At 45.0% G+C, this 25,859-nt stretch overlaps 1 protein-coding gene across 1 annotated transcript in view; it reads right to left on the minus strand.

The window, feature by feature from the left end:
- CSMD2 (CUB and Sushi multiple domains 2) overlaps positions 1-25,859 on the minus strand; it is a 658,022-nt gene that overhangs the window by 183,030 nt on the left and 449,133 nt on the right. The window contains exons 23-25 of the mRNA XM_059896727.1: positions 21,063-21,219; positions 19,127-19,318; positions 14,043-14,169 (exon numbers count right to left, since the gene is read on the minus strand). Of these exons, the coding sequence (XP_059752710.1) occupies positions 14,043-14,169; positions 19,127-19,318; positions 21,063-21,219 (476 nt within the window). The remainder of the gene's footprint in view (positions 1-14,042; positions 14,170-19,126; positions 19,319-21,062; positions 21,220-25,859) is intronic.

The following is a 25,859-nucleotide window of genomic DNA, read 5'->3' on the forward strand; positions in this document are numbered from 1 at the left end:
ATCACTCCTGTCCCCAAACGAGAACGCAGCTTAAATTATCCTCAGTGACTTTGGAAATGACAATAAGAAAATAATACTTGTCTCACAAAATGCCCCCCTCTGAGCCACGGTGCAGCAAACCAACAATTAAACCATGATTATAATAGCAGACAATAATAATTAAAGCATTGTGCCATCCAAAGAGCAAAAACTGAGAAGACAGACCAAAGCTCAAAGCAAGCATTGGTGTCTAGAGCAAAATTAGAGGCTGTCCTTTCCTGGTGCCAGCTGGTATTGGCAAGACAGAAAGATTCGTCTTGTGTTATTTTCCTAAGTGAAAGAATAAACCTGGGCTTCAGTTACTGAAGAAGCTGCAGTGACGGATGTTCTGGGAGGCTGGGCAGTGTACAGATGCAGCACTGAAGCTACTGCCCTGTGTTTCACTCTTCCTTGCTGAGTAACCTTGCACCACTTCTTTTCTCATTATCTTTGCCCTGTAAATGAAGGCTCTGTGACTGCCTATCGTTGACCAGAACCTGCCCTGGAGGTGTCAGGGACTCTGTGAGGGGCAGAGGTGTCTTTATCCGTTTTGGAAGAAATGTTTTCCATGAAATGAAGAGGCTATTTAACAAAATGGCTACGGGGTCAAAGACTTGGGTTCAAATACTCATTCTTGATAGCTAATTGAGTGACCTGAAAGAGCCTCAGTTTATTCCTTTGTAGAATGGCAGTAACATCATCTATCCAGCAGTGTTGTCAAGAGGATTATTGTAAATGAAATCACATATAAAGTACCTAGCACTGAGCCTGATACATAATATCAAATCAAAAGATGGTAAAATCACCTAAAACAAATTCCAGTTTAGTTCTATTTTTTTTTATAGTAAGTCCCCTACATATGCACCTTCAGGTTGTGAACTTTCAAAGATGTGAATGTGCGTTTGCGTGTCCAATCACATAAGTTAGTTCACGTGTCTGGTGTACAATGTCATGTGAGTGCATCCCCTACAAGTGGTTGTGCTTTTGTGTACTTTACTGTACAGTACTGTATAGAGTACAGTAGTACAGTACCGTCTCCCACCTCCTCTCCCTCCTCCGGTCAGTAACTCTTCTTGCCTGTTTACTCGATGCCAGCCCCTGTATGCCAGCTGTTGTACTGTACTACTGTACTTTTCAAGGTACTGTACTGTAAGATTAAAAATGTTTTATTTTTTGTGTTTGTTTTTTATGTATTATTTGTGTGAAAAGTATTATAAACCTATTACAGTACAGTACTCTATAGTCGATTGTGTTAGTTGGGTACCTAGGCTAACTTTGCTGGACTTACGAACAATGGGACTTACGAATGCGCTCTGCGAACGGAACTTGCTTATATGTAGAAGACTTACTGTATTTGTTTTACTCCATTAAGAGAGATATGTTAGTCTCCTATGGCTGTCAATTTCTTCTTGTTTTTCTGACAGATTTTGCTTTGAGTTTTCTTGTTAGGTTATTTGGTGCATAAATATTCATGACTGTTGACACACTTGTGGACTAAGCATTTTATCACGTGAAATAATTCCCTCTGTCCCTTTTAATATGTATATATATTTTTTAACCTTGAATTTTACCTTTATTTGGAAAAGCAATATTGTGACCCCTGTTTTTATTTATGTATGTTCTCATGCTATTCCTTTGTGTCAACTTTTTAATATTTTATTGTTCTTCTGTTTAGCAGCATTTTTTTTTTTCTTTACCTAACTTGAGAATCTTTTTCTCTTTTTTCCAAGTTAATATGGAAATTTAACTTGTGGGCACCAGCTCAAGGCTCCTTACAGCTCCCTCTCTGCCCACAGGTTGGTCAGTGAAAGCTCCACACGTAACAGTAGAGGCTTCCTTTTCCTGTGTGCCCTCATCTCGGGGCCTCCCTCTGGGACGCTCACACATCATTCTGCCCACTCCTTTTGCAGACTCTTAGCTCAGCATTTTAGTCTTGCACTCTGCTCTCCCACTTGACCTTAGTTCTTGGCTGATCCTTCAATCCTCCCCCAGCCATCCTGAGCTCCTGCAACCCTGGCCTGCTCCAGGGACCACCTCTTCTTCTCTTATTTTCTTCTACCTCGCACTGTGGAGTGGCCAGACAAAAGTGAATTTATACTCATTTCAGAACTGATACGTTTGTTCTTGAAGCAGCGATGATGTTGTGTGTTCACGAACTCGTTTCTTCTTCCACCTAGGCACAACCTCCCTTATAATTAGGTGAGCTGGGACATGTGTTCTGGTCAGTGGGATGAGGAGGAAGACCTGACTCTTAAAACAAGTTTTGTTCTACTCTCTGATGCCTTCTCTTTTCCTCCTCAGCTGGCCAAATTTGAGGACACACTGGAGGACTGTGAGGGTCTCATGTGAAAGGAGCCTAATATAGGGAGACTAATAGAAGCTTATCTCCATCAACCTGTTTTATGCTTTTTGGTTATTATGTTTTCTTGCTATTTCCTTTTTCTTTGTAACATGTCTTAGTTTTCACATTTCCTTCAGTGATTTGCAAAGTATACATTTTGTTTTTAATTCTACTTTAGGCATTTTTAAACATTTTCAAAAGTATTCCTAAATGGGCATTTTCTCTAATTATCAATTTTAAGAAAAATAATAAGCACAGGGAGATCAGCTCAGTGCTTTGTGACCACCTAGATGGGTGGGATAGGGAGGGTGGGAGGGAGATGCAAGAGGGAGGGGATATGGGGATATATGTATACGTATAGCTGATTCACTTTGTTATAAAGCAGAAACTAACACACCATTGTAAAGCAATTATACTCCAATAAAGACGTTAAAAAAAAAGAAAAAGAAAAATAATATACCATTTCACTCTCCTTTATGTAAGACTGAAAAGCTAAAAAGATTTTACTTTCCCCTCTGCCTTCCGCCAACTATCAAAACACTGACAGTACAAGCAGGGAGTATAGACTCAAATTAAATATCGTCTTTCATGGTCATCAATTCTTTGTATAGTTTTTTTCCTAAACATCTCAGTAGGCTAAAAATTATGTCTGTTTTAGTTTCCTGTGGTTGCTGTGACAAAGTACCACAAATGTGGTGACTTAAAACAACAGAAATGTATTCTTTTGAAGTTCTGGAGGCCGGAAGTCTGAAATCAGTATTGCTATGCGCAAATCAAGGTGTCAGTAGGGCTGCACTCCCTCCAGAGCCCCTAGGGGAGAATCTGTTCTTTGCCTCTTCCAGTTTCTGGTGACTGTTGGCATTCCTTGGCTTGAGGCCTCATCATTCCAATCTCGGTGTCTGTCTTCATATCACCTTTTCCTCTGTGTATATAAAATCTCCCTCTGCTTCCTTCTCATAAGGATATATATGATTGCATTTAGAGCCCATCCAGATAATCCACGATAATCTCCTCATCTCAAAATCCTTGGTTTGACCACATCTGCAAAGATCCTTTTACCAAATGAGGTAATGTTTACAGGTTCCAGGCTTTAGGGCCTGATAACTTGCGGGGCCTGCTGCCCTGTCTTTGCAAGTTCTTCAACAAGCCCGGGTGGGCAATTTTCTGTGGCTCTTGTGCATATTATATCCTGGCTGAATCAATGATTCTCCAAAGGCTTTGGTCTTTGATGTTACAGAGAAGAAACTTCAGGAGGGTTGGATTAGTTGTGATTGTTTATTGTAAATGGCTGTTTTATTTGCTGAGGGCTGATTGTGTGCTTACCTGTGTGTGTTTTGTCAAATGCTTGTAGGGATTTTTTTGTTCTCCATGGAACTGTTCAATTTTTCATCAAGTTGTATCTTATTCATTTTGCCTGGAACTCAGTGAGTCCTTTCAATTCACCAAGGATAAGAAGAGTTTGCCATCATGTGTTTTATTGTACCTTTTGTTAATTGTTCCATTTGTTAATTGTTCTTCTTCATTTATGCCGCCTGGATTGGTGCTCTGTCTTCCACATTTGGCAACTTTTCTTTCGTTACTTCCCCACCTTCACACCTTTTCTCTTCCGTCTCAGAGAGATTCTCCAGCTTGTCTCCTATTTCAATGTTTTTATTTCTTACAAGTCAAATACCGCGATTGTAAATTTTTATTCTGTATTTAGTTTCTTTTCATTCTTCACTTGTCTCTGTCACTGTGCTTCTAGCTCAGGAGCTCTCTTCCTCCATTTCACCATCCATTTTCTGCTATTTCTCATCCCTATTTCTTATATTTAAATGAGAATATTATCTATATACCAATTTAAAATTTCCTCTGCCTACCATGGTAAAATCTTTTCAGGAAATATGTTTCTATTTCTTTAGGAACATGGTTCTCTTTTTTTAAGAATGGTATGTTTTAAGTAGCATCACAAGCTTTTCATTTAATTTAGTTTAATTTTTGCTTATTTGTTTACTTATTTTTTGAAAGGGAGAGATTTACACTGGTCCAATGTGGCCAATCAGCAAGGTTTGCATTTCTTTGGTTGAACTGTTTATTTTCTTCCTAAGAGATGTTGGAATTCATTTCTGGAATTGTAAACTGGCAGTCAAATTGATGTATTCTGGCCAATTCAACTATCTGGTGTAGCTCAGCTGGATTATTATTCTTGGATAATTTGAAGTAGTTTGTGTTTCTTTTTCTAGAGGTAACCTATGAAAAGCTAAAGTGCCAGAGAGCACCACCACTCTTAAAGCTACATTTATACCTACCAGGTTACCTACATCCTCTCCTTCAAACACTTTCGAGCTCCTTTTTGTTGGTTTGTTGAAACTGTAAATCTGACAAAGCCATACCCCATCGTGTTTGTGCTTATCTGTTCAGTTCCTTCAGGTCAGTTCTTGTGGTATGAGTACATGGACCTTCTCTGTTTAAGGTCTGACTTGCTGTCACTGCAAGAAAATAAACCTTCTGGAAGCTGCTAAACCTGCAGCCACAATTCCTGGCAAGAGCTATGAACAGAAGCTTTACTTCTGGTGCCTCCTCTGGGCCAGCTGCCTGCTTGCTGGGTAAAGGGAAGCCACACTGACCTCAGTGGGGAATTGTTGCCCTCTGATTGATATGAAACTGCAGCGGGGCCATCTGGGCTTCAGGCACAGCCAGATGTTTTGTCTAGTCCGGCATCCTCCCAGGAAGACAAGTTCCACTGGGCAGGGGTTCTGGTTAATCAAAACCATGGCCCCCTCTCTCAGCAATCCCACTGAATCTTAACCAACAGCCAAGAACAGAGTTCCCAGGTTGCCCTCATGTTAATCATTAAGAAGCATCTCCACAGTTAAAAATCAACAAACTAGGACTATTAGCCAAACATGAACTTTATAACTAAATGGGCATTAGGAGCAGAAATCAGAGCTTCCAGGAACAATAAGTTCTCCATTCTCCAAGTGCCCCAGATCTCTTCATGGAAAGCATACCAGCAAAGCACTGTGTCTTATCCCTTTCCCCATTCCCTTCTTTATAGCCAGCCACATACAGCTCTCAACCTTAACCTAATTTGTACTCAGTTCTTCTGGGTGTAACCAGGACCCCTCAAACAGTTATACTCAATTCTTCCTTGGCTTCCCAGCCAATTTATCCTCTGCATTGCTGCCACTGAACTTCCTGAAGTGGAGATATCATCACGACATACCAGATAATGAGCTCTTTCAGAAGCAGCTACCCACCCCTTCTTCTCTTTTACATGCCTGGAAGGTCTTTACCTCCACACTGCATGGTGAACTACTACTGTTCGGTAAAGTGTAGCTAGAATAGCACTTCCTGTCTGTAACACCCTGCCCCTCAGCTGCCACCTAAAATTATGAACTGGCCTTGCAAATGCTTTCTATTGTGTTTTGTACATACTTCTACTATAGCATTTATTTTGTTATATAAGAATCTAAGTAGGCACTATAGGTAGGCTTATCTGTACTCCATTTCCAAATCTCTCATCTGTCTCTACTATTGAAACTGTAAAAGCAAAACAAAACCAATCTCTCACTTTCCCTCAGCCAGTCATGGCAAGTTCAGACTAATGGAATGTAGGAAGATGTCTGTGAGGATGGTGGTTCTTCCTCAATAAATATGTAAACCCTCACTAGAAGAAAGGTCTGCTCCCTTTCCTCTTCCCTCTTCTTTGAGACTGGAACACAGACACAATGCCTGGAGCTGCAGCAGCTGACTAGGTAACTATGAGGACGAAAGCCTAAGGATGGCAGAACAAGAAGAAAAACAATGGCGTCCTGAGCAGCTGCACCAGGTCTGGATGGGATCTTCAGATTCTTTTTCCAGGAGAAAAAGTGAACCTCCACCTGCTGAAGCCAGCTTTAGTCAGTTTTTCTATTTTCATTCCTAATGGATAAAATTTCTATCTGTAAGACTGAGACCTTCAAGGGAAAAGACTGTTTCTTATTTACATTTATACCCTCAGTGCCTGGCAGAATGCCTGGCACTAAGTGCTCCAAGTTTTAAAATGAACTGAATGTCGTTACTGTCTTCAAATTATTCCAGTGGCTGCTCGTTATACTGAGAAATCCATGTAGAGTTCTCATCTTGGCATTCAGGGTCCCGCAGAGAACCGTCTCTACTCATGCAACCTTGTCCCCCCACATCCAGCCACATCAAGTGACTGCTTGTTCCTCCTTTGTGGACAGACCCTATACTTTCCCCAAGGTTCATGCCTTCACTCTCCTTCCCCTCAATTGGCATGCTTCCCCTCTACACCTCCAGGTAGAACTTGTCTTTCTCTTCCCCATTACTGAACTTGGCTTGCACTTACTGTCTTGGGGGTACCTGTTTATTTGCCTATTTCCCACTAGAATATGAGCCCCTGGCAGACAAGGACTGGCCGTGGTCTGATCTTTGTGTTTCCCACCACACAGCATCACACAGTCTCTGGCACAGAGAAGGTGTTCAATGTCCTGGTTTGTTAAATGGAACTAAACCAGGGTCAGAAGGGTAGACTGGGGCCAGACAGAATGGGCTTGAAATCTGTATCGCTGGGTAATTGTGAGACATTCATCCTTTCTGGGCCTCAATGATCCCATCTATAAAATGGGGACAATAATAACTGATCTAGAACCTGATATGCTGTAGAGACTGGATAAACACTAAGTAGAGGGGAGGCCCAAGAGCAAAAGGCTTTGCCTCCTGCTCTTCCCCAGTTGTCATCTGAGCTGGTCCACTGATTATCAAAAGGAAAACTCAGACCCAACATCGGAAACTGAGGAGAGGTCCCACCCATGTGGGCTGAAACTTCCATGTTCTATGAACTGACAACATAGTTAGGGGTGACATGAAGGGCGCAGTTCCCTGGTCTGTTCTCCTGCTGTTAGCTGCCAGGCCTGGACAGAGTTCATCAGTCAGCCTGTCCCATTCTTGGCCCTCAGGGAGAAACACTTGCCAAATGCTGTAGGCCGCCCCCCCCCCCCCACCCCGCCCACGTTCAAGGGCAGGGTCTCACAGCCAGCCAGCCCACCCAGGAAGGGCCCGCTTTCCTGCTTGGGCCCCACCCAGGGGTCAGCCTGAACGTGAATCCCTGCAGCCACCCACTGTTCCCCTGGGCACTCCTGGAAAGGGACTCTCTTTGCCCAGCTTGCTGGGGTGAGGCAACCACGGATCCCTCCCGTTGCCTCCAATGCTTGGTTGAGGCTGAACAGGGTGCTGGGAGGCACCTGCAAGTCTTCTGTCTGTGCCCCCGGGGACAGTCTCATGGACTGGCCTGTGGGCTGTCGCACATCCCCTCCCAGCTGGCACACCCAAGGGAAAGACCTGCTTGACACCTGCCCCCACCAACAGCACGGCACCCACCATCTGTGATCTAAGGGGTGACCTATCACCTGCTGTGCTCCGGGATGCCCATCTGGGTCAAATGAACAACCACCTGCAGCTCGTGGAGGGGGTTCTCCACATTTGGGAATTACGTCCCAGGCACTGTTCTAGTGTTCAGATATGCTAGCTCACTTCATCCTCATAGCAGCCTCAAGTGGTAGGTACTACTTTAATCACCGTGTTATGGAGAAGAGAACTGAGGCACAGGGTGCCTGCTTGAAGAGCTTCCCAAGCTACAGAGAGGATAAGAGTGGTAGGTAGTGTGGTGGTTGAGTCTGGCTCTGAGCTGCAACTTGATACTGAATGAGTGACAACTGGGAGGACAACTAGGACATAAAGATAATCAGCTCTTCAAAGGAATCCAGCTGAATGATCAGCCCGAATGGCCCAACTGCAGGACGCAGTCGATGCGGGGTGGGGGTGGGGGGGGGAAACAGGAGCTGTTGTAAAACAAAACATAAATACTGTCCTCAGAGAGATGCAAGATGATAATGCATTGATAAAAACAAAAGTAAGCTGTCAAGAGCAATCTGAAAACAAAAAGTGCAGTTTTCTTGAAATAAAAACGAAAACCAAAACAAGATTTCCAAAATAAAGAGGGAGGAATAACAGAATAAACACTGTTGAAAACAGAATTAATGGAAACACAAGACCACTGGCAGAATGCAAATGGGATATAGAGCTTTCAAATCACCAGAGGAGAAACAGAGCAAATTAAATCAAATCAACTAAAAATAGGAAGAGCTAAAAATAAAAAAAAGCAATAAAAAGCATAATATATTTTGTTTGAAAGAAAGCATAATACATTGGATGTAAAAAAAATGTATAAGTCCCTGAACTCTTTTCCCTTCCTTCAAATATACATAGAACATAAGTAAGAAAAAATTCAAAAAGTAACAAGGGCACAATGCAGTAAAAGTGGAACTGATTTAAAAATCATACAAAATATATAACTTAGTAACTTTTAAGACATTCTTAAATATTCAGGTTGAAAAGAAATCCAACCTAAAATTATAGACTAGAAATAAACCCAGCTGAACAGTCTATATGAGAAAAAATAAACTCTTCCATGGAAAAATATACAAAGAGCTTGAAGCAGCAAAGGCAATTAAATACCATCTTGCCCATCAAACACTGCCAGGATTGACAACATAGAGTAATGCTGGGTAGGGAAGCAGGCTCTTGGTAGATGTGTAAATTGCTGCAATAGCTAGAGGGAAATTTGAGGTCACGTATCAAAATTTGCCTTCTAAGAACATATCCTAAGGAACTAATTGGACAACTGTTCAAAGATTCATGTATAAGGATGTTTACTGGGGCGAAAAACTGAAAATATTCACTTTATCAATAGGGAAATAGTTAAATAAATTATGGTTGTACAGACAACAAAATTCCCTGTAACCATCAACCAGGATGAGGCTGATCTATATAGACTGAGAGGATAAGATGATAATATATGAGTAGAGGTTAAAACAAAAAGCAAGTTACTGAGCCACTCAAGGAGCTGATCTTGTTTTAGCAAGCATGCTTATTGCATTTGCTTTCTGTATACGCTGGCATACAAAATACCTAAAAGAGGAAGTTGAACAAATGGATATCAATGGCTATCTTATGTAGGGTGTGCAGAGAACAGAGTAAGACGATGGGGACTTCTGATTTCTACTTTATAAACTTCTTTATGGTTTGTACTTTGAATTTTTAAAGATGAGTATCTCTTTTTAATAAAGAAAAATTCCATAAAGAAATTCTCACTTAAAAAATAATAACTAGGGCTTCCCTGGTGGCGCAGTGGTTGAGAGTCTGCCTGCCAATGCAGGGGACACGGGTTCGAGCCGTGGTCTGGGAAGATCCCACATGCCGCGGAGCAACTAGGCCCGTGAGCCACAACTACTGAGCCTGCGCGTCTGGAGCCTGTGCTCCGCAACAAGAGAGGCCGCGATAGTGAGAGGCCCGCGCCCCGCGATGAAGAGTGGCCCCCGCTGGCCGCAACTAGAGAAAGCCCTCGCGCAGAAACGAAGACCCAACACAGGCATAAATAAATAAATAAATAAATAAATAAATAAATAAATAAATAATACTTAAAAAAATAATAATAACTAAGTCTTACTCTGAATAAGGGCACAAACACAAAAGGGGCTTTTTGTGTTTGTCTGAATTATATCTGATTACAAATTCCCTTAACTTTGTTGCTGGTGATTCCGGGGAGGGGTGGCGGGGTATGGGGGGCGGTGAGGGAGAGAGAGGAGGAGAGGGAGAGAACACGCTAGAGCACGGATGTGCATGTGGACGGGGCAGACGCTGGCTGACACGGCAGCCTGGGGTGGAGGGATCGCAGGAGGAAGGCGAAAGTGTCCCATCACTCCATCCCCATCTTTTGGCCACTCTCCGTGCAGCCTCTGCTCATGTGGCATCAGCTCCTTTGAGGTTGTGTGGCTCCAAGAAGCCTTCCCAATCGAGGGCTGAGGTTACTTTCACCCTCTCCACGCCATTCCCCACCTCGGGGTCCTCACACACACACACCCAGCAGGCCCCCTCTATAGTTCTTTCCATCTCTGGAGAGACTATTTCCTCTATTTGTCTCGACCCTCTCTTCCTGAGGGCTAGGAAGGGATGCTCTGCTCTCCGCTCCAGCCCACCCCACACCCATCATTCCTGTAATTGATAACAGTCTTCACGTCTGCCCAGAAACGCCGTCACTGAATTCTTGTGCTCTCCCTGTCCGCCGCTCGGAGATCTCACGGCTCTCCTCCCACCCTTCTCCTAAACCTGAATTCCCGGGGACTGATGTCGCATGTCATGGGTGTGCTAAGGTTACTAGGTCATGGAGGAGATGCACGCCCAAGTACTTAGGCAAGAAGTAGCAGGATGTCTACAGTTACCTTTGTGTGATTCAGCCAAAAAAGAAAAAAAAAAAAGAGACAGAGAGAAAAAAAAGAAAGAGGGCAAATATTCACAGTAGTTGAGTCTAGGTGGTAGGTAAGCAGGTGCTCGGCATACTGTTCGACTTTCCTATTTTACATATTGTATGTTGCACAACAAAAAATAGGGAAACAGGAGAAATCTCAGTTTCCACGTTTCTTGAGGCGAGTGAGACCGGCTGGTGTGACTCCTTAAATGTCTCCTGAACTCGTCCCTTCTTCTCCATCCTTCTTCTCCATCCCATCGCCACTGGCAGGGTTCAGGTCTCCTCATCCCGACGACGCTCCGGAGACAGGCTCTTCCTCACTGGGGTCCCAGACCCTGTCTGTCCCCTTCTCCACAAGGCTGCCAGGACAGGGCCAAACTCAGCGTCACGGCCGCCACGGTCTTCTGCGCTCCGGCCGCATGCAGACTGCTCCACCAGCTTCTTCCCCCTCCACGGCCCACCCCTCCACCAAATCTCAGGTGACGCTCCAGCCATGGGGACCAGCTCCTTGCGCCCGCACACCCTGCGTCACCTCTTCTGCCTCGTAGGCCCTTCTGTCCTGCCAACCTTCTTCCTTGGCTACCTGGCAACTCCTCTCCATCCTACACAACTTACTCTGGTGTCTTCATTTCCGGGATAGCCTCTCTGGTCTCCTGTACTGCTGCTCAGTCCCCTGCCCCCTCCTTCCACCACCTTGCTCTGTGTACACGCACATGTCCTCTTTGCCAACAGCGGCCATGGTCTTATTCATCTGGGCAACGCCAGCGTCTCCCGTAGGCACTGCCGTGTATTCAGCAGACAGCTATTACATGGAGGAACGAATGAATGAATGAGTAACGTGCAAGATGGGAACGTGGGAAAACCTCCTGATTTGCATATGGAGACACCTGTGATGAATTCATTGTTCATTTACTATTTACTGAGGGACCTTCATGGATCTGCTAGTCATAAAACTACCTTCATATCTGGGTCCTGCTTGCTGCATTCATTCATTCATTCAACGCTTGACACTTGTTAAGCCTCTGCCACTGTGCTGAGAGCCAGGAGACTTGTGAAGATGAACTGGGCAGAGAGCATGGCTCTGGCTGGGGAGGTAAAGCAGGAGCATAGAGAGAGGAGAAGAGTGGTCGTGTCATAAGGGAAAGACAGGCCATGGGCACTGGGAACGCAGAAGCGGAGAAAGGACTCCTAGGAGTCTCCTGAGAGTAGACTGGGGGAGACTTCCTGGGTGAGCTGACACGTGCACTTGACTTTGAGGGAGCGAGAGTTGTAGACATAAGCCTTTGGAGGGAGGGGGGCATTCCGGGGAGGGCAGAGTGGAAACCAAGGCACCGAGCACGGCCATGAGTACATGTACAGGGGCCACTAGCTATTCAGCTTTGTCATTGAAGAGAAGTGGTGGGAAATAAGGTTGGGAGGTGGGTTGAAGTCATGACAGCCTTGAAAACCAGGATAAGATGCTCAGCTCCTGTGAGCACGAGTGCCACGCAAGCGTTCTACTTAGAGTGTGAGTTGATCAGGCGCGCTTCCAGAAAGTGACTCCGGCAGCAGTGTGGGATGAACTTTTGTATTTAACACAAAATCCTCAAGAGCTCTGCTGACCTCATTTTGCACAGGGCTGAGCTCAAAAACTTGCACGTGGCAAACCCTTCATACATTTCTTTAATTGAACTGGGTCTAAGACCATGTGTACATCAGCGAATGTGCCAACAGCTGTATCTCTGGCAGCAACACACCCGTTCAGCCAGTTCCCCTTCACAGAGACCTCGCCAGGGCAGGGAACCTCTCCTGGCCACACTTCTGCCTCTTGTCTTGACTCCCCACTATTCCAAAGTCTCAACAGTTCATCCCTGGATTATTGCGACAGACTTTTGACTGGTTTTCCTCCCGTGAGCTCTCTCCACTGTAAATAACCCTGCTTAGGAACCTTCCACGGCTCCCTCTTGTTTATTGGCATTTAGAATACTCCGGGGCTTCCCTGGTGGCGCAGTGGTTGAGAATCTGCCTGCCAATGCAGGGCACACGGGTTCGAGCCCTGGTCTGGTAAGATTCCACATGCCGCGGAGCAATTGGGCCCGTGAGCCACAATTACTGAGCCTGCGCGTCTGGAGCCCGTGCTCCGCGACAAGAGAGGCTGCGACAGTGAGAGGCCCGCGCACCGCGATGAAGAGTGGTCCCCGCTTGCCGCAACTAGAGAAAGCCCTCGCACAGAAACGAAGACGCAACACAGCCATAAATAAATAAATAAACAAACAAATAAATAAATAAATAGAATCCTCCGCAAGCAGGCTGCTCCGTAGCCCACTCTGTCTCCCATTCCTCTCCACATGCATCCCCCACCCCAGCCAGACCGTCCCCTCTCCAACTGCCTGGTTCAATTCTCTTTCCATACCTCATCCATCCTGCCACGCCAACCTCCTCTTTTCCTCACAGCTCCTCTGAACCCAGTTTGCCAGCAGCATCATCTGGTGCGAAGATTCAGAAAGACCTGGATCCACGCCCCAGCTTTCTGAGTCACTGTGTGAGCTTAGACACACTATGCATTCTCCTGGAATCTCAGTTCTCCTATCTATAAAATGGGAGTAATAAGAATGTCTATTTATTTTTAGGGCTTACTATTCGTATTCCCAGGGCTACTGTGAAGAGTTAATAAGACATTACGTGTGCCAGGCCCTGTGCTCAACAAATGGTAAAGGTCCTTTCTTCTCTGACCCTTTGGAACTCCAAAAAGTAATTCCTGTTAGTCAAGCAGGTACATGGAAAGGAAGTTACATTTTGAGGGAATACGTACACAGTACCTGACAGTATGCTGGGCTTTTCGAACTATTCCTTCCACAACTCTAAATCATAAGCATTTTTGTTCTCATTTTACAGATGCAAAAACTCAGGTTGAGAAAGGGAAGCAATCTGGGGTCCTACAGTGCTAAGCTGACCTTTACTACCATCAGAGAAATAACCACTGAACCATGAATAAATACTTACTATGTTTCAAGCACTGTGCTGAGTACATTACCTGCAGCGTCTCATTTAGATGCTTCATCCCGAGAAGCCAATATTATAACCCATACGCCACAGAAGGAGAGGAGAAGAAACTCACCCAAAGTCCTACAAATGGCAAGTGGCTGGGCTGGGATTCACGCCCATGCCCTCAGCTACTGTGCGGACACCATACCGCCTAGGCCAGTGGATTGTCTGAACTTGGATTGCAGCCCTGTGAGGCCAAGGCTGGACTTTTCAGGTTTTCCATGGGCCCCGGCCTGAGCCTGGGGTCAGAGCAACCACTGCTGCTCACCAGGGCCTCCAGGTGAGGTGGGCAGGGCCAGCCACTGGCTGGTGGACTGGCGATGACTCCCCTGGACAGCTGGCAATGGCTCCTCTGCTGGCCCTGGCACTTACCCGATGGTGCAGCCGGCATTGGCCTCGATGGTCCAGATGCAGTTGAGGTTGTGTTCATAGGGAGCTGGATACCCGGGTGACAGCACCTGCCCCGACACCTCTCCGTTCACCGTCCCGCCACACTCGGCTGAAAGAAATCCCGGAAGAGCGAGCTTCAGGGGCTGACCTGTGCTCACGGCAGCCGCCCACTGGCTCCTCCGGCCTGTGTGCCAGGGCCCCTCTCGTTCATTCCAGGTGACTGAGCGCAGCATAGCGAAAGGCCCTTGGATGAGACTTGTATCCAGGATCTACAAAAGCCCCTACAACTCAACAATGAAAAGACAGAGTTCAGTTAAAAAACTGGCAAAGCCTTTGAATAGACATTTCTGCAAAGAAAGTATACAAATGGCCAATAAGCACAGGAAAAGATGTGTAACATCATTAGTCATTAGGGAAATGTAAATCAAGACCACAGTGAGATCCCACTTCATAACCTCTAGGATGGTTATAATCAAAAAGACAGACTAACTAACGTGTAGGTGAGGATGTGGAGAAACTGGAACCCTCAGACATTGCTGGTGGGAGTGCAAAATGGTGCAGCTGCTTCGGAAAACAGTTTCCTATATAGGTCCTCAAAATGTTGCCCTATGACCCCAGCAATTTTGCTCTTGGATATATACTCAAGAGAAACGAAAACGTATGTTCAGATGAAAACTTGTACACGAATGACCACTGCAGCATTATTCATAATATCCAAAAAAGGGAAATGACCCAAATGTCCATCAGCTGTTGAATTAGATTAACAAATGTGGTATACCATTACAATGGAATATTACTTGATCATAAAAAAGAATGAGGTACTGACACACGATACAACGTGGATGAACATAACGTTGAAAACATTATGCTGTGTTAGAGAAGCCACATATTGTGTGTTTCTATTTATATAAAATATCTAGAACAGACAAATCTACAGAGACAGAAAGTACATTTGTAGTTGCCAAGGCCTGAAGAGGAGTGGCAGTGGGAGGGATTGCTAATGGGTATAGGGTTCCTTCTGGGGAGACAAGATGTTCAAAAATTAGATTGTGGTGATGGTTGTACAGCCCTGTGAATACACTAAAAAGCACTGAGTGGTACACTTTAAATGGGCCAACTGTATGGTATGTGAAGTCTATCTCATTAAAACTATTAAAAAAAAGGTCCCTGGGGGTAGGGCTGATGGCCCACTCTGTGACCAGACTCTTTGAGGTCTCCTGAGAATGTGCAGACACTTGAACCTGGTCACTGACAGGAACTGGGCCGGTGTCACGTGCCAGGAGCACGAGGCATGGCGTCCTTCCTCCGGAGACCTGGAGGAAGAGGCGGCCACAGCGTGTGCCCTGCGCCCTGACAGACGCACGTTCACGGCAAGTGGCAGCACAGAGGAGGAGGTGATCAGTTTCCTCCAGCGCAGGGCAGGGAGAGGCGGGCGGGTGGGTGGGAGGCGTGGGCTGGGGAGGCCGATAGGGAAGAGTACTGCGAACTTCCTGGGGGTGGGAAACAGCATGGCAGCTTGGGGGATGGGGTATGAGATGGGGCCTGGAGGGAGGCAGGCCTGGAAAGCTGGGCGAGCATCGTTCATCGAAGGGCCCTGCACAGAACCGCAGTGTTTATGCATGAGAGTAAATTGATCACTTTACACACTACTGCCCTTTACACATTAGAGAGAATGCTCCTGTAGCAGTGTGAAGGGGCGCAGAGGGGTGGACCTAGAGGCAGGGCACCAGTGAAGAGGTCCATCTCCCCATCAGAGCAGCCCTCCAGGTCAGAAGCTGGTGATCCTCCTGGCCTTCTTCCTCCCCTTGTCTAATCTGCCTCTGAGCCCCAGGGCCTGAACCTCTGGGATGCTTTTCACACCTGCCCCGCCTCTGCCTCCATTGTTAGAGTTGTGGCTCAGGTCTTTACCATCTCTAGGGTGGCAGAGTTGCATCCCCCTCGGCAGTGCCACCAGAAGGATCTTTCTAAAATACAAACTGGCCACATCACTGCTTGCTTTAAACCCTTCCGAGAGTGAAGTCCAAGCTCCTTAGGAGAGCCCATCAAGTCCCCCAGAGAGGCTCCCTTTGGCCTTTTCTGGTCCCGTCCTGGCACCCCTTGGTCCAGCCAAGTGTGATAAACTCCACAAGCCCAGGCACACTGGGCCTCTTCAGGCCTCTCCTTGGACTGACAAGTCGGCCAACATCTTCCCCATGAGACCTTTTGTGACACCCTCCCCTCCTCACATCGAGTTGACACTATCCTCTTTTGTGTCTCCATTATAACATGGAACGGTTTTTATCATAGACATGTAACAGGTTATTAAAATCTATCTCCTTCACTCCTCAGCAGCAGGAACCTTGTCTTACTTACATTTGTACATCAAGTGCCTAGCATGGTGTTTGGCACATCATGGATGCTTTAACAAGTGTTTATTGAATGAATAGGTGGGTGGATGATCAGATGGACGAGAGAAGCTTACTGCTTCCCAGGAGAATTACTATGAAGGGTCTGAATCAAGGGAGCATGAGAGAAAATGAAGAGATTTGTTGCAAAGCTTTTTAGGAAAGATCTGATTAAGCAAGATCTTAGAAGAAGGAGATGAGGGGATCGAAGTCACACATGGGAGACTGACCTTCCTCTGTTCCTACAAAGGACCCATCAAGCGTCTCTTGGGCCCCATGGCTTGACCTGGGCCCACTAAGGCAGGGCGGGGGAGGGGCCCTCTGCAGGAAGCCTGCGCACGAGACCGGGCCCTTTCTTCCTGCATAACTACCCCCGTGTTGACGTTGGGGTGGGAGAAGCCAACCTGAATGAGAGATGTCGGGCTGGAGGGGCCGGCGGCAGGGAGCAGCGTGTGGGTGGGAGGATGAGCTGTAAGTTGTGGGGAGGAAGTCTGTCTGGCCCCACAAATAGCAGAGGCAGCTAGAAACGGGGCAGGACATTATCCCTGCCCTGGGCTGGAGCTTCCTTCCGTATTCCTGATGGAAGGGCCCCTCCTGCTTCCCAGAGGCGAGCGTTTGGAGGCAGGGGCACCAGGAGCACTTCCTCGGGGACACGACTGCTCTTTCCTCAGGGCTCACTTTATCTGGGGACGGACAGGGGGGCAGGGGGAGCCAGATGGCTGGCATGCAGCAGATCTACCAACAAGACCCTAAGACTCTCGTCTTCCTGGTCTCCTGCCTTATCCCCATCCTACAGCCCTGGCTGCTGCGTTTGGGCTGTAGCATCCACTCATCCACAAAGAAAACAGCTGGATGTTTCAGCTGTAGTAGTCATTTCTGGTAGACCACGATCCAGTCCATCACAACACGACATGTGTAAAACTATACACACATAATCCCAAATACACAGCCTCCCCCACCTGCGTAGGGCCTGAGGGAGTCTCGGTGGGGAAGCCCTCCGAGGTTCAAAGTATAAGTACTCTCACTAGCACTGCTTGAGTGGATTCTCTAAGTTTGGTCCAACCGGCAAATTAGATACTCAGAAGAACCTTTCGGTGGAGCTTTTTTGCAAAGCAAATAATTGTCTTGCAGTGTGAATCATCACCCCCTTCACATTTCATTTGCTTTGGCTTGCCTATGGCATCATACTGTTGTCTGTTTATGCCTGTGTCTCCCTCACTGGCCTGGGATCTGCTTTTCCCTGTATTCCCAGTGCCTGGCAGAGGGCCTGGCACATGAATGAAACAAGGGGATAAAAACAGGGAAGCAGGGAGAAAGGGACGGGGCATGCCTGCGGATGAGGTCGACTTGAGCAGACAGAGGAAGATTCTAGAGGCCACTATCCTGATCTATCCACAGTCAGGTTTGAAATTCTCACCTTTAGACCCTCTGTTGGGTAACAATGTCGAAGGTCCTGTTAACATGTAGTCGCCTGGGGGAAAAGAATATCGCCCTTACCTCCCCTCCTGTGGGTGATGTTTACCCATCCTTTCAAGTCTCCATTGAAATATCACCTCCTAGGCACAACTTTCTCGTGTTCCCTCAACACTTTGGCACTTACTCTTTTTACAGTGCTTATCTTGTATTATAATGACCTGTTTATGTGTCTCTTCTCCTTGCCAGGGTATGGACTCCCCAAGGGCAGGAAGAATGCTTTATTCTTTCCTTTTTTATTTCTCTGCCTCTGCACATACCCAAACATGCACCTGCAGGTGGCGCTTAGTAGGCACTTAAACGTTCTCCCGGTGGATGTTTTGTCCTTATAAGATTAACCAGAGCTGCACAGCCACGCTGAGGTCGTGAGCCATGGGGCAGGGGATGGAGAGAGGGAAAGGCCTCTCTCCTTTTGGGGCTGGGGATACAGGACAAAGCAGCGTGGTGGAATCCTGGTCAGCAGGGAGGGTCACACGCGCAGTGAGGCGGGGGGTGAGAGGTGGAAAGGCCACACAGACAGAAGGACGGGTGTTGCCTATTTCCCACTTCTGCCTTGGACCAGGCTTCTCTTGTCCTGTGACACATGGATGAAGCTTCCAGAGAGCCTGTGCTGACATTCTGGAAGCACCACAGGCTTAAGAAGGTGCTAGTTCATTATCTTATTCTTTCCTAAGTGTGAGATAGATGCTAGCTCATGATCTGACTCTTTCTCAAGAACAAGATAGATGTTAGTTCATGACCTGACTCTTTCTTTCAACATTCCGGAAAAGGGAGCATGAACCCCATTTTGCCTATGGGGAAACTGAGGCCAGAGTGAGCTGGAGACTCATCTGAGACTTGGTGTTGCAGGAACCCCTGGAACCAGGCAAAAAGTCCACCTCTTCCTTCTAACTGACCCTCCCACCTCTCCGCCAGGAGAGGATTACGACTCTGAGGGCATGACCTGGCTCTGGTCCCGCTCGCTAAATGTATGACAGTGGCAAGCCACCGCCTGGCCTCGCTGCCGTGCGGGTGTAATAAGGTGTGAGAGTGAGGACGTGGGGAAGGGCGGGCAGGGCCAGCCATGACTCCCGTGAACAGGACAGTTCAGACGGCCCCAAGGCCATGGAGTGTGAGGGCCAACGAGAGACCCTTAATGAGACCAGAGCTGAGAACTCGGGATTAGGGGACACCCGAGGGGGGTCACCTGAAGAGCAAGAGGCCTCCTACCGACACAAGTGGGGAGCGGCCGGTCCCAGGTCCTGCGCTCCCCGCTCAGACACAGCAGCTCCTCGCTGCCCCGCAGGCTGTACCCAGGGTCACAGCCGAAGGACACAGAGCTCCCTGCGAAATGGCCTCCATCGCGAACCTTGTAGCCAAACTGGGGGGTTCCTGGGTCTTCACATTTGATGAGTTCAAAACCTGGGGACGAGAGAAGAGATAAGGGTGATCAAGACGTGTCATGGCACAAACCACACCCCGCCCTCCCCACCCCCCCACCAAGAGCACACATCCTTAAGGAAGCCACCCGGCACATGCCCCTGGGTCCTGATGGAGGCACCCCTCGGCGTGTCATGCGGCTGTGCTCAGGTGAGGGTCTGTTACGGAGTGTTCGTTCTCCCTGTTGCTATATGTAAATGACTTCAGTTATTTCTCCCAGGACAGCTTTTAATAGTTTTCAGGTATAGGGTCCGGATTTCCTATTTTTTTGTTGGTTTGACCCCATAGCATTTTGGTAGCGGGAGCTGCCCTTCCCATTTTGTTAACTGAGACAGTCTGATGGGAGAGCGTAATATGGAAAAGTCACTTTAAATGTATGTTTCAAAGCTCAATTTTGTCCCGCTTAAATACACTCTATTGAACGAGCCTAGAGAAGGAGACCTCTGTGAGCTTACACAGAGCTCCTAGGGCACGGTGGCCACCTGTGTTAGCTCTCACTTGTTATTCACAGGAGTCTTACCGGGAGGGGTAACTGTGAATTGCGCAGCTGAGAATATTGACTCGGGAAGGTCACACAAATTGTTCCAAAGTCACGCAATCTCAGATGATAGAAACGGAATTTGAATATGACTCTATTGAATCCTCTTCCACTTATGTGCCTGCTGTAACAGGCACAGACCCTACACACGCAGGCAAGAGGAATCTTGAGTAGACTCGTTGGTTTTTTTATTTTAGCAGCTTTATTGAGACATAACTTACATACTAAACACTCCCCCAACTAAAGTGTATAATTCAGTGTCTTTTAGTTTATTCACAGAGTTGTGCAACTAACATTGCAATCGACTTTAGGACATTTTCATCACCTCAAAGAGAAGGTGATTTCCCCTCAACTCCCTCATCCCCAGGTAACTAACGATTTTCCTTCTGTCTCTATGGATTTGCCTATACTGGACAGTTCATATAAATGGTTCATGCAATACATGTGTCTACATGTACTGTGACGGGCTTCTTTCACTTCGCATCATGTGTCCAAGGGTCGCGCACACTGTAGCATGGATCAGAACTGGATCCTTTTCTATGGATATTCACTGGCTTTTAAAATAGTCTACAAAAGCACCTTTCTTTGTAGCTACTGGGCAAGTAGAAGCTCGAATAAATGAATAAAATAGCTGTGAAGCCGAAGTATGGAGATGTCATCCCAGGTACTCTGGGGCTGTGTACGAACCTCGGTGCTTTCTGTTTTTGAAATCTCAGGAGTAAAGGAGAAAGTTAAAATCAGGAAAAAAGGGAAAGAATCAAGCCTCGACTCTTTAGGGAGTAGTAAAAAAGAACATAATTATACATTAGTGCTTGCATTTTTTACTTCTGACTGTAGCTGAACATTAGTTTATAAATGTCACCATTAGGAAAGGCTATCTTTGGTTGCTTTAATTCAAAGGCTCAGCGCTTATTATTTTTAGTGAGTAAAAGGTGATTAGTGAGTCCAAGGTGTGCTGTGACTCTTAGCTAAGTTACTCACAGGTGTAACCATGGAGCTGTACGCCAAGTGGCAGCTTATCCAAATCACGGGCACAATGTCTTAGGGGAAACAGTCCGCTAAGCACACACCAGTTAGAGAAAATCAAACCCACTAACTGATGGGTGATGTCCCAGAGCCCAGCCTCCCTGTGTGTGGAACCGGGGAAAGCCCGATTTCACTGTCCACTCAGATGCGAAAAAGACTTACTGGAAAACTGCAGCTCAAAGCCCTTGCTGGTGTTCTCAGCATCAGAGATGAAATCAAGCCACAGACTGCTGGACGTGCTGTTCAATGTCACCCCCAGCATCTCAGAGCGGCTGAACACCCCCAGCAAACGGGCGGAGTTGTTGTTGCCGTCGTAGACCTGGACACGGGACAGACCCCAACCCCACATCATCAGCATGGCCGTATCTTGAACAACGGCTTCCCACCCCACAGCCCACATTCCCAGAGTTTAGCACTGATAACAACCGTTAGAGGGACAGTCAGTCATCAGATGCAAGGAAGACGGCAGAGGGGAGTTGCCACGGGGCAAGTTATCAGCCCCGCTAGCCTACTGGGTACCAGTCCTGTGCCCAGCCCATCTCGGTGTGAATTGGATCTCTAGGAACTGGATGCTGTTCTAACCTTCCCAGAGGAGATCTGGTCTTAGCTCCCCAACCCCCAGATGGCACCAGCTTACTCTTCAGCAGCTTGCGGAGACCAGGTTGGGGCTGCCTGAGTGCCCAAACCATCTGTTTCTGCAGACAGGCAGGCTGCAAGCATTCGACTTTTCTGCATTGCTAAACACTCCATCCTGCCCTTCCAGGAGATGAGACAATCGTCCTCCTCCCTAATCCTACTCCACTGTGGCAGTGGCCTCAGTGTCACACTCTGCTGGACATGACCCCTAGGATCCAGCAGGATGGAGTTAAAATGTCCAGCGTGTCAGGTATCATGGTATCTTCCCCTTCCCCAAGCTCAGTCTCTGCCCCTTCCCTCCTAAAATGAGGGCTCCAGCGAGGGCCTGCAGGCTTGCCAGGGGTGGAATCGTGCAGGCATCTGGCTTCCCTGACTCCCATCTGTCCCCTGAACTACTGAGCACCAGCAAAGACAAGACTCATCAGAATAATGAACTGGCTCCCCAGGTTCCGAGGTTGCTGCTCCTTTCCAGATAATTGTGCCAATAACAACAGAATTTGTGATTGAGTGAAGGACCCCCTGTTGCTTTGGTAAATATCAAAGATGGGATCTATGGGTGGGTGATGAATATTTGTGCATGGCACAGGATGTGGTGCCAGCTGCCAGCAAATTGGAACAATATTTCCATTCTACTATTTATGAAGCAAAGTTTTCTAAAAGAAGCCATCCTTCAAGCTAACAGTGTTGTATATTAGAGATTTGTTTAGGCCCCTGGGAGCTTCAAAAGTCTGTTTCCAGATCCTATGTGCAATTGTTTTATATCACTGATAGACTGGGAGAATTCCAGAGTGCCAGCAGACACAGACATGACACCAGTTCAAAGAGTTCAGCACACTGCTGCATCAAGATTGTTATAAAAATAGTTTTACCCCATTAAAACATATATTTTCTAATTAACTGATCAAGGCATTAATCATCAACACTTGCTAACATCACAATAAGAGAGACAACCAGACATCATGTGCTTGTTAATGGAAGACACACCAATACCTGTGGTGTCATTTTGCCAAAAAAACATCAAACCTAAATCAGATCAAGCCACTGGATCCAATTTCCAACTTATAGGAAATATGGAGGACAGAGGAACATATGAAATGAATACATTACAAATAAACAAGTCACAAATAAATTACAAGGGAGTAAAAAAGAAGAGATGGAGGTAAAACCTAAAGACTAAAAAAATACTTGAGGCAACTAATCCAATGTGTACAACTTATTTGGATCCTGATTCAAATAAACTGTAAATTTAAAAAATATTACATTTATGAGATAATTGGAAATTAGAACACTCACTGGATATACTATGGTATTAAGAAATTGTTGTTAATTAATAAAAGTATAATGGGAATAGGATTTTTTCCTTAATTTCAAAGCATAATTCATCTTAATTCATTAAGAATATTTTTGTTCTTAATATGTCATTATGATAAAATATTCATTGCAGGAAACTTATAACACAGAAAAGCACGAAGAAACTGAAAGCAACTTTCAGCACTCATAACATTTTGGTGACTATCTTTCTAGGCTTCGTTCTATGCATATCTTTCCTTATATAGTTTTTAAATTTATTTTTTTATAAAAGCAAGATCAAACTATAGATACTAGATGGTAACCTGCTCTTTCACTTAATATAATGTGTATATTTTTCAAATCATTAAATATTTTTTCCACAACAGCACTTAAACAGCTGTAGAAATTTCCATCATAAAATTAACCCAACTCACAATATAATCATTCGCATATCATTGTCCAGAATATGTGGAATATGTGCCCTGGCACATAAGATGCACTTAACAAATGTATGATAAATAAATAAACCAATATTTTCTTTCAGTAATTTTGTTCGTAAATCCACCTGGAATTTTGGCATATGGTATAAGATACATTTTCTTCCTGGTTGATTAGCCATTTTTAACAAAGCCCTGTTTGTAAATATTCCACCCATCACCAACTTTAAATCCAACTTTATCACATATATAGTTATATAAATTTTTTTTGCTCAACTTTCTATTCTACTGCAGTTATCTATTTGCCTATTCCTGTGCATGATCTAAACTGTTTTAGTTATTGTAGCTTTGTAATATATTTAAATATTTGGTAGGGCGAGTCCCCTCACATTTGTCTTCTTTTAATTTAAAAAATTGTTTTCCCATGTTTATTCTTTTAGATAAACTCAAGAAGAATTTTCTCAAATTAAGAGAAACAACTCCCCCCAGTCCTTCCAAAAGACCCAAAACAACTTGTATAATTCTGACTGATTAATATTAAATGCCTGGATTGATAAGAGAGAAAACTTATCTATATGATATTAAATCTTCCTATCCATATACATGACATCTGGCTCCATTTAATCAAGTTGTCTTTTATATCTCTCAGTAAAATTCTGTATTTATTCCTGGGCATTTTTATATTTTTTATTGATATTGGTAATTGGGCCCTTGTATACATTTATTTCCCAACAGAATATTGCTTGTCTATAAGAAAATAGCTTTGATGGTCCAGTTCATCATTATATGCAGGTGATGGATTTATCCCTGACAAATCCAAGAGAATCTATACACACCCATTACATCTAACCTTCTTTCTTTCTTTTTCTCTATTATATGTTTCCACTTTTTTCAGCTTTATTGAAGTGTAACAGACGAATAAAAATTGCATATATTTAAGGTGTACAAATCAATTTTATTTATTTATTTATTTATTTTTGGTTGAGTTGGGTCTTCATTGCTGCACACGGGCTTTCTGTAGTTGTGGCATGTGGGGCCTACTCTTCGTTGTGGTGCGCGGGCTTCTCACTGCGGTGGCCTCTCCTGTTGCGGAGCACAGGCTCCAGACACGCAGGTTTCAGTAGTTGTGGCACACAGGCTCAGTAGTTGTGGCTCACGGGCTCTAGAGCGCAGGCTCAGTAGTTGAGGCGCATGGGGTTAGTTGCTCCATGGCATGTGGGATCCTCCCGGACCAGGGATCGAACCCGTGTCCCCTGCATTGGCAGGCGGATTTTACCTGTAAAATAGTCTAGGTCTGGGGACTTTGAGAGAGAATATGGGAGAATTCCAATGTTTTAAATGGTTATTGGTTTATTCAGATTTGTATTTTTTCTTGATATTAGTACTTATTATCTATAAAATTTTCCATTTCATTTAAGCTTTCAGATTTTTTGTCTTATGCTTTTTCCTAAACATTTTCTTATTGTTTTCATAATCTCTACCTTATCTATGACTATGTTCCTTTTTCATTCTTAAAATTATAGATTTGTGGCTTCTTTATTCCTTGATGAGTCCTGTAAATTTTGTCTATTTTATTATTTTTCAAAGAACCAGTTGGTTTTGTTGATAATTGCTATTTTTAAAATTTTTCTTTTTTCAGTCACTTTTGCTTTTATCTTTAAAAGTATTTCTTCTACTTTCTTTGGATTTATTCTGTTATATTATTCAAGCTACCTAAATCCTTATTTATTTTTAACCTAGATGATACGTCAGAGACTAATAGAGGTATATTAAATCTTCCACAATGACTGTGACTTTATTAAAATTTTTTACATTTCTAGCAATTTTTATTTAATTTATTTATGCTATGTTATTTGGCACATAAAGTTTTACTGTGAATTGATTGTGCATTTTATTAATATAAAAGAATTCTTTTTCATTTCATTATGAGATGTGAGAGAAGTTCTCAAATTTATCTTATAATAAAGTGATTTCATTTTTCTGTGGTTTACCATCTTCTGTTCATTGCCTCCATTCCATTTTTTAATTGGGTGATCATGTTTTTCATCTCTATTCAATCTTTCCTCATCTCAGATTGCTCTGTTTTCATTATTTCCTATTTTTGTGTCATAAATATAATATTCTCTCAAATTCTGTTAAGAATACAAATTAGAAGTTTTTAAAGTATTTTTTTTTCTTTGTTGCTTGCAGAGGGGCAATTAACTCTGACTCCTCAGACAGGTCCCTTTCTTCTGATCTACTGAATATTCACACATATCCAGTTCATTTTCTGGTTGGCACACCATGACAGAGGGAAAATAAAAATGGATAATGGAAAGACCCAGTAGTCTCTAAGGCAGAGCAGAAGAGGCCATAGTAGGAGCTTCTCTTGCTCCTGGTACTAAAGCATGTGTGTGTGAGGGAGAGTGCGTATATGTGTATGTGTGTGTACATGTGCATGTGTGTGTGTGTATGATTGTGGCAGCCTCTTCTCTAATGAGCTTGCCCACTCTTGTTAGGCGCCAGCCATGGCATTGCTCTGCTTTATCCAGCTTGCCAACAACAGCTAAATAGAATCCAGAAAGTCATGCTGAGAGGGAACTGTGGCTCTGTGTGG

Source organism: Balaenoptera ricei, chromosome 1, assembly GCF_028023285.1.
Source record: "Balaenoptera ricei isolate mBalRic1 chromosome 1, mBalRic1.hap2, whole genome shotgun sequence".
Taxonomy (NCBI): Eukaryota; Metazoa; Chordata; class Mammalia; order Artiodactyla; family Balaenopteridae; genus Balaenoptera; species Balaenoptera ricei.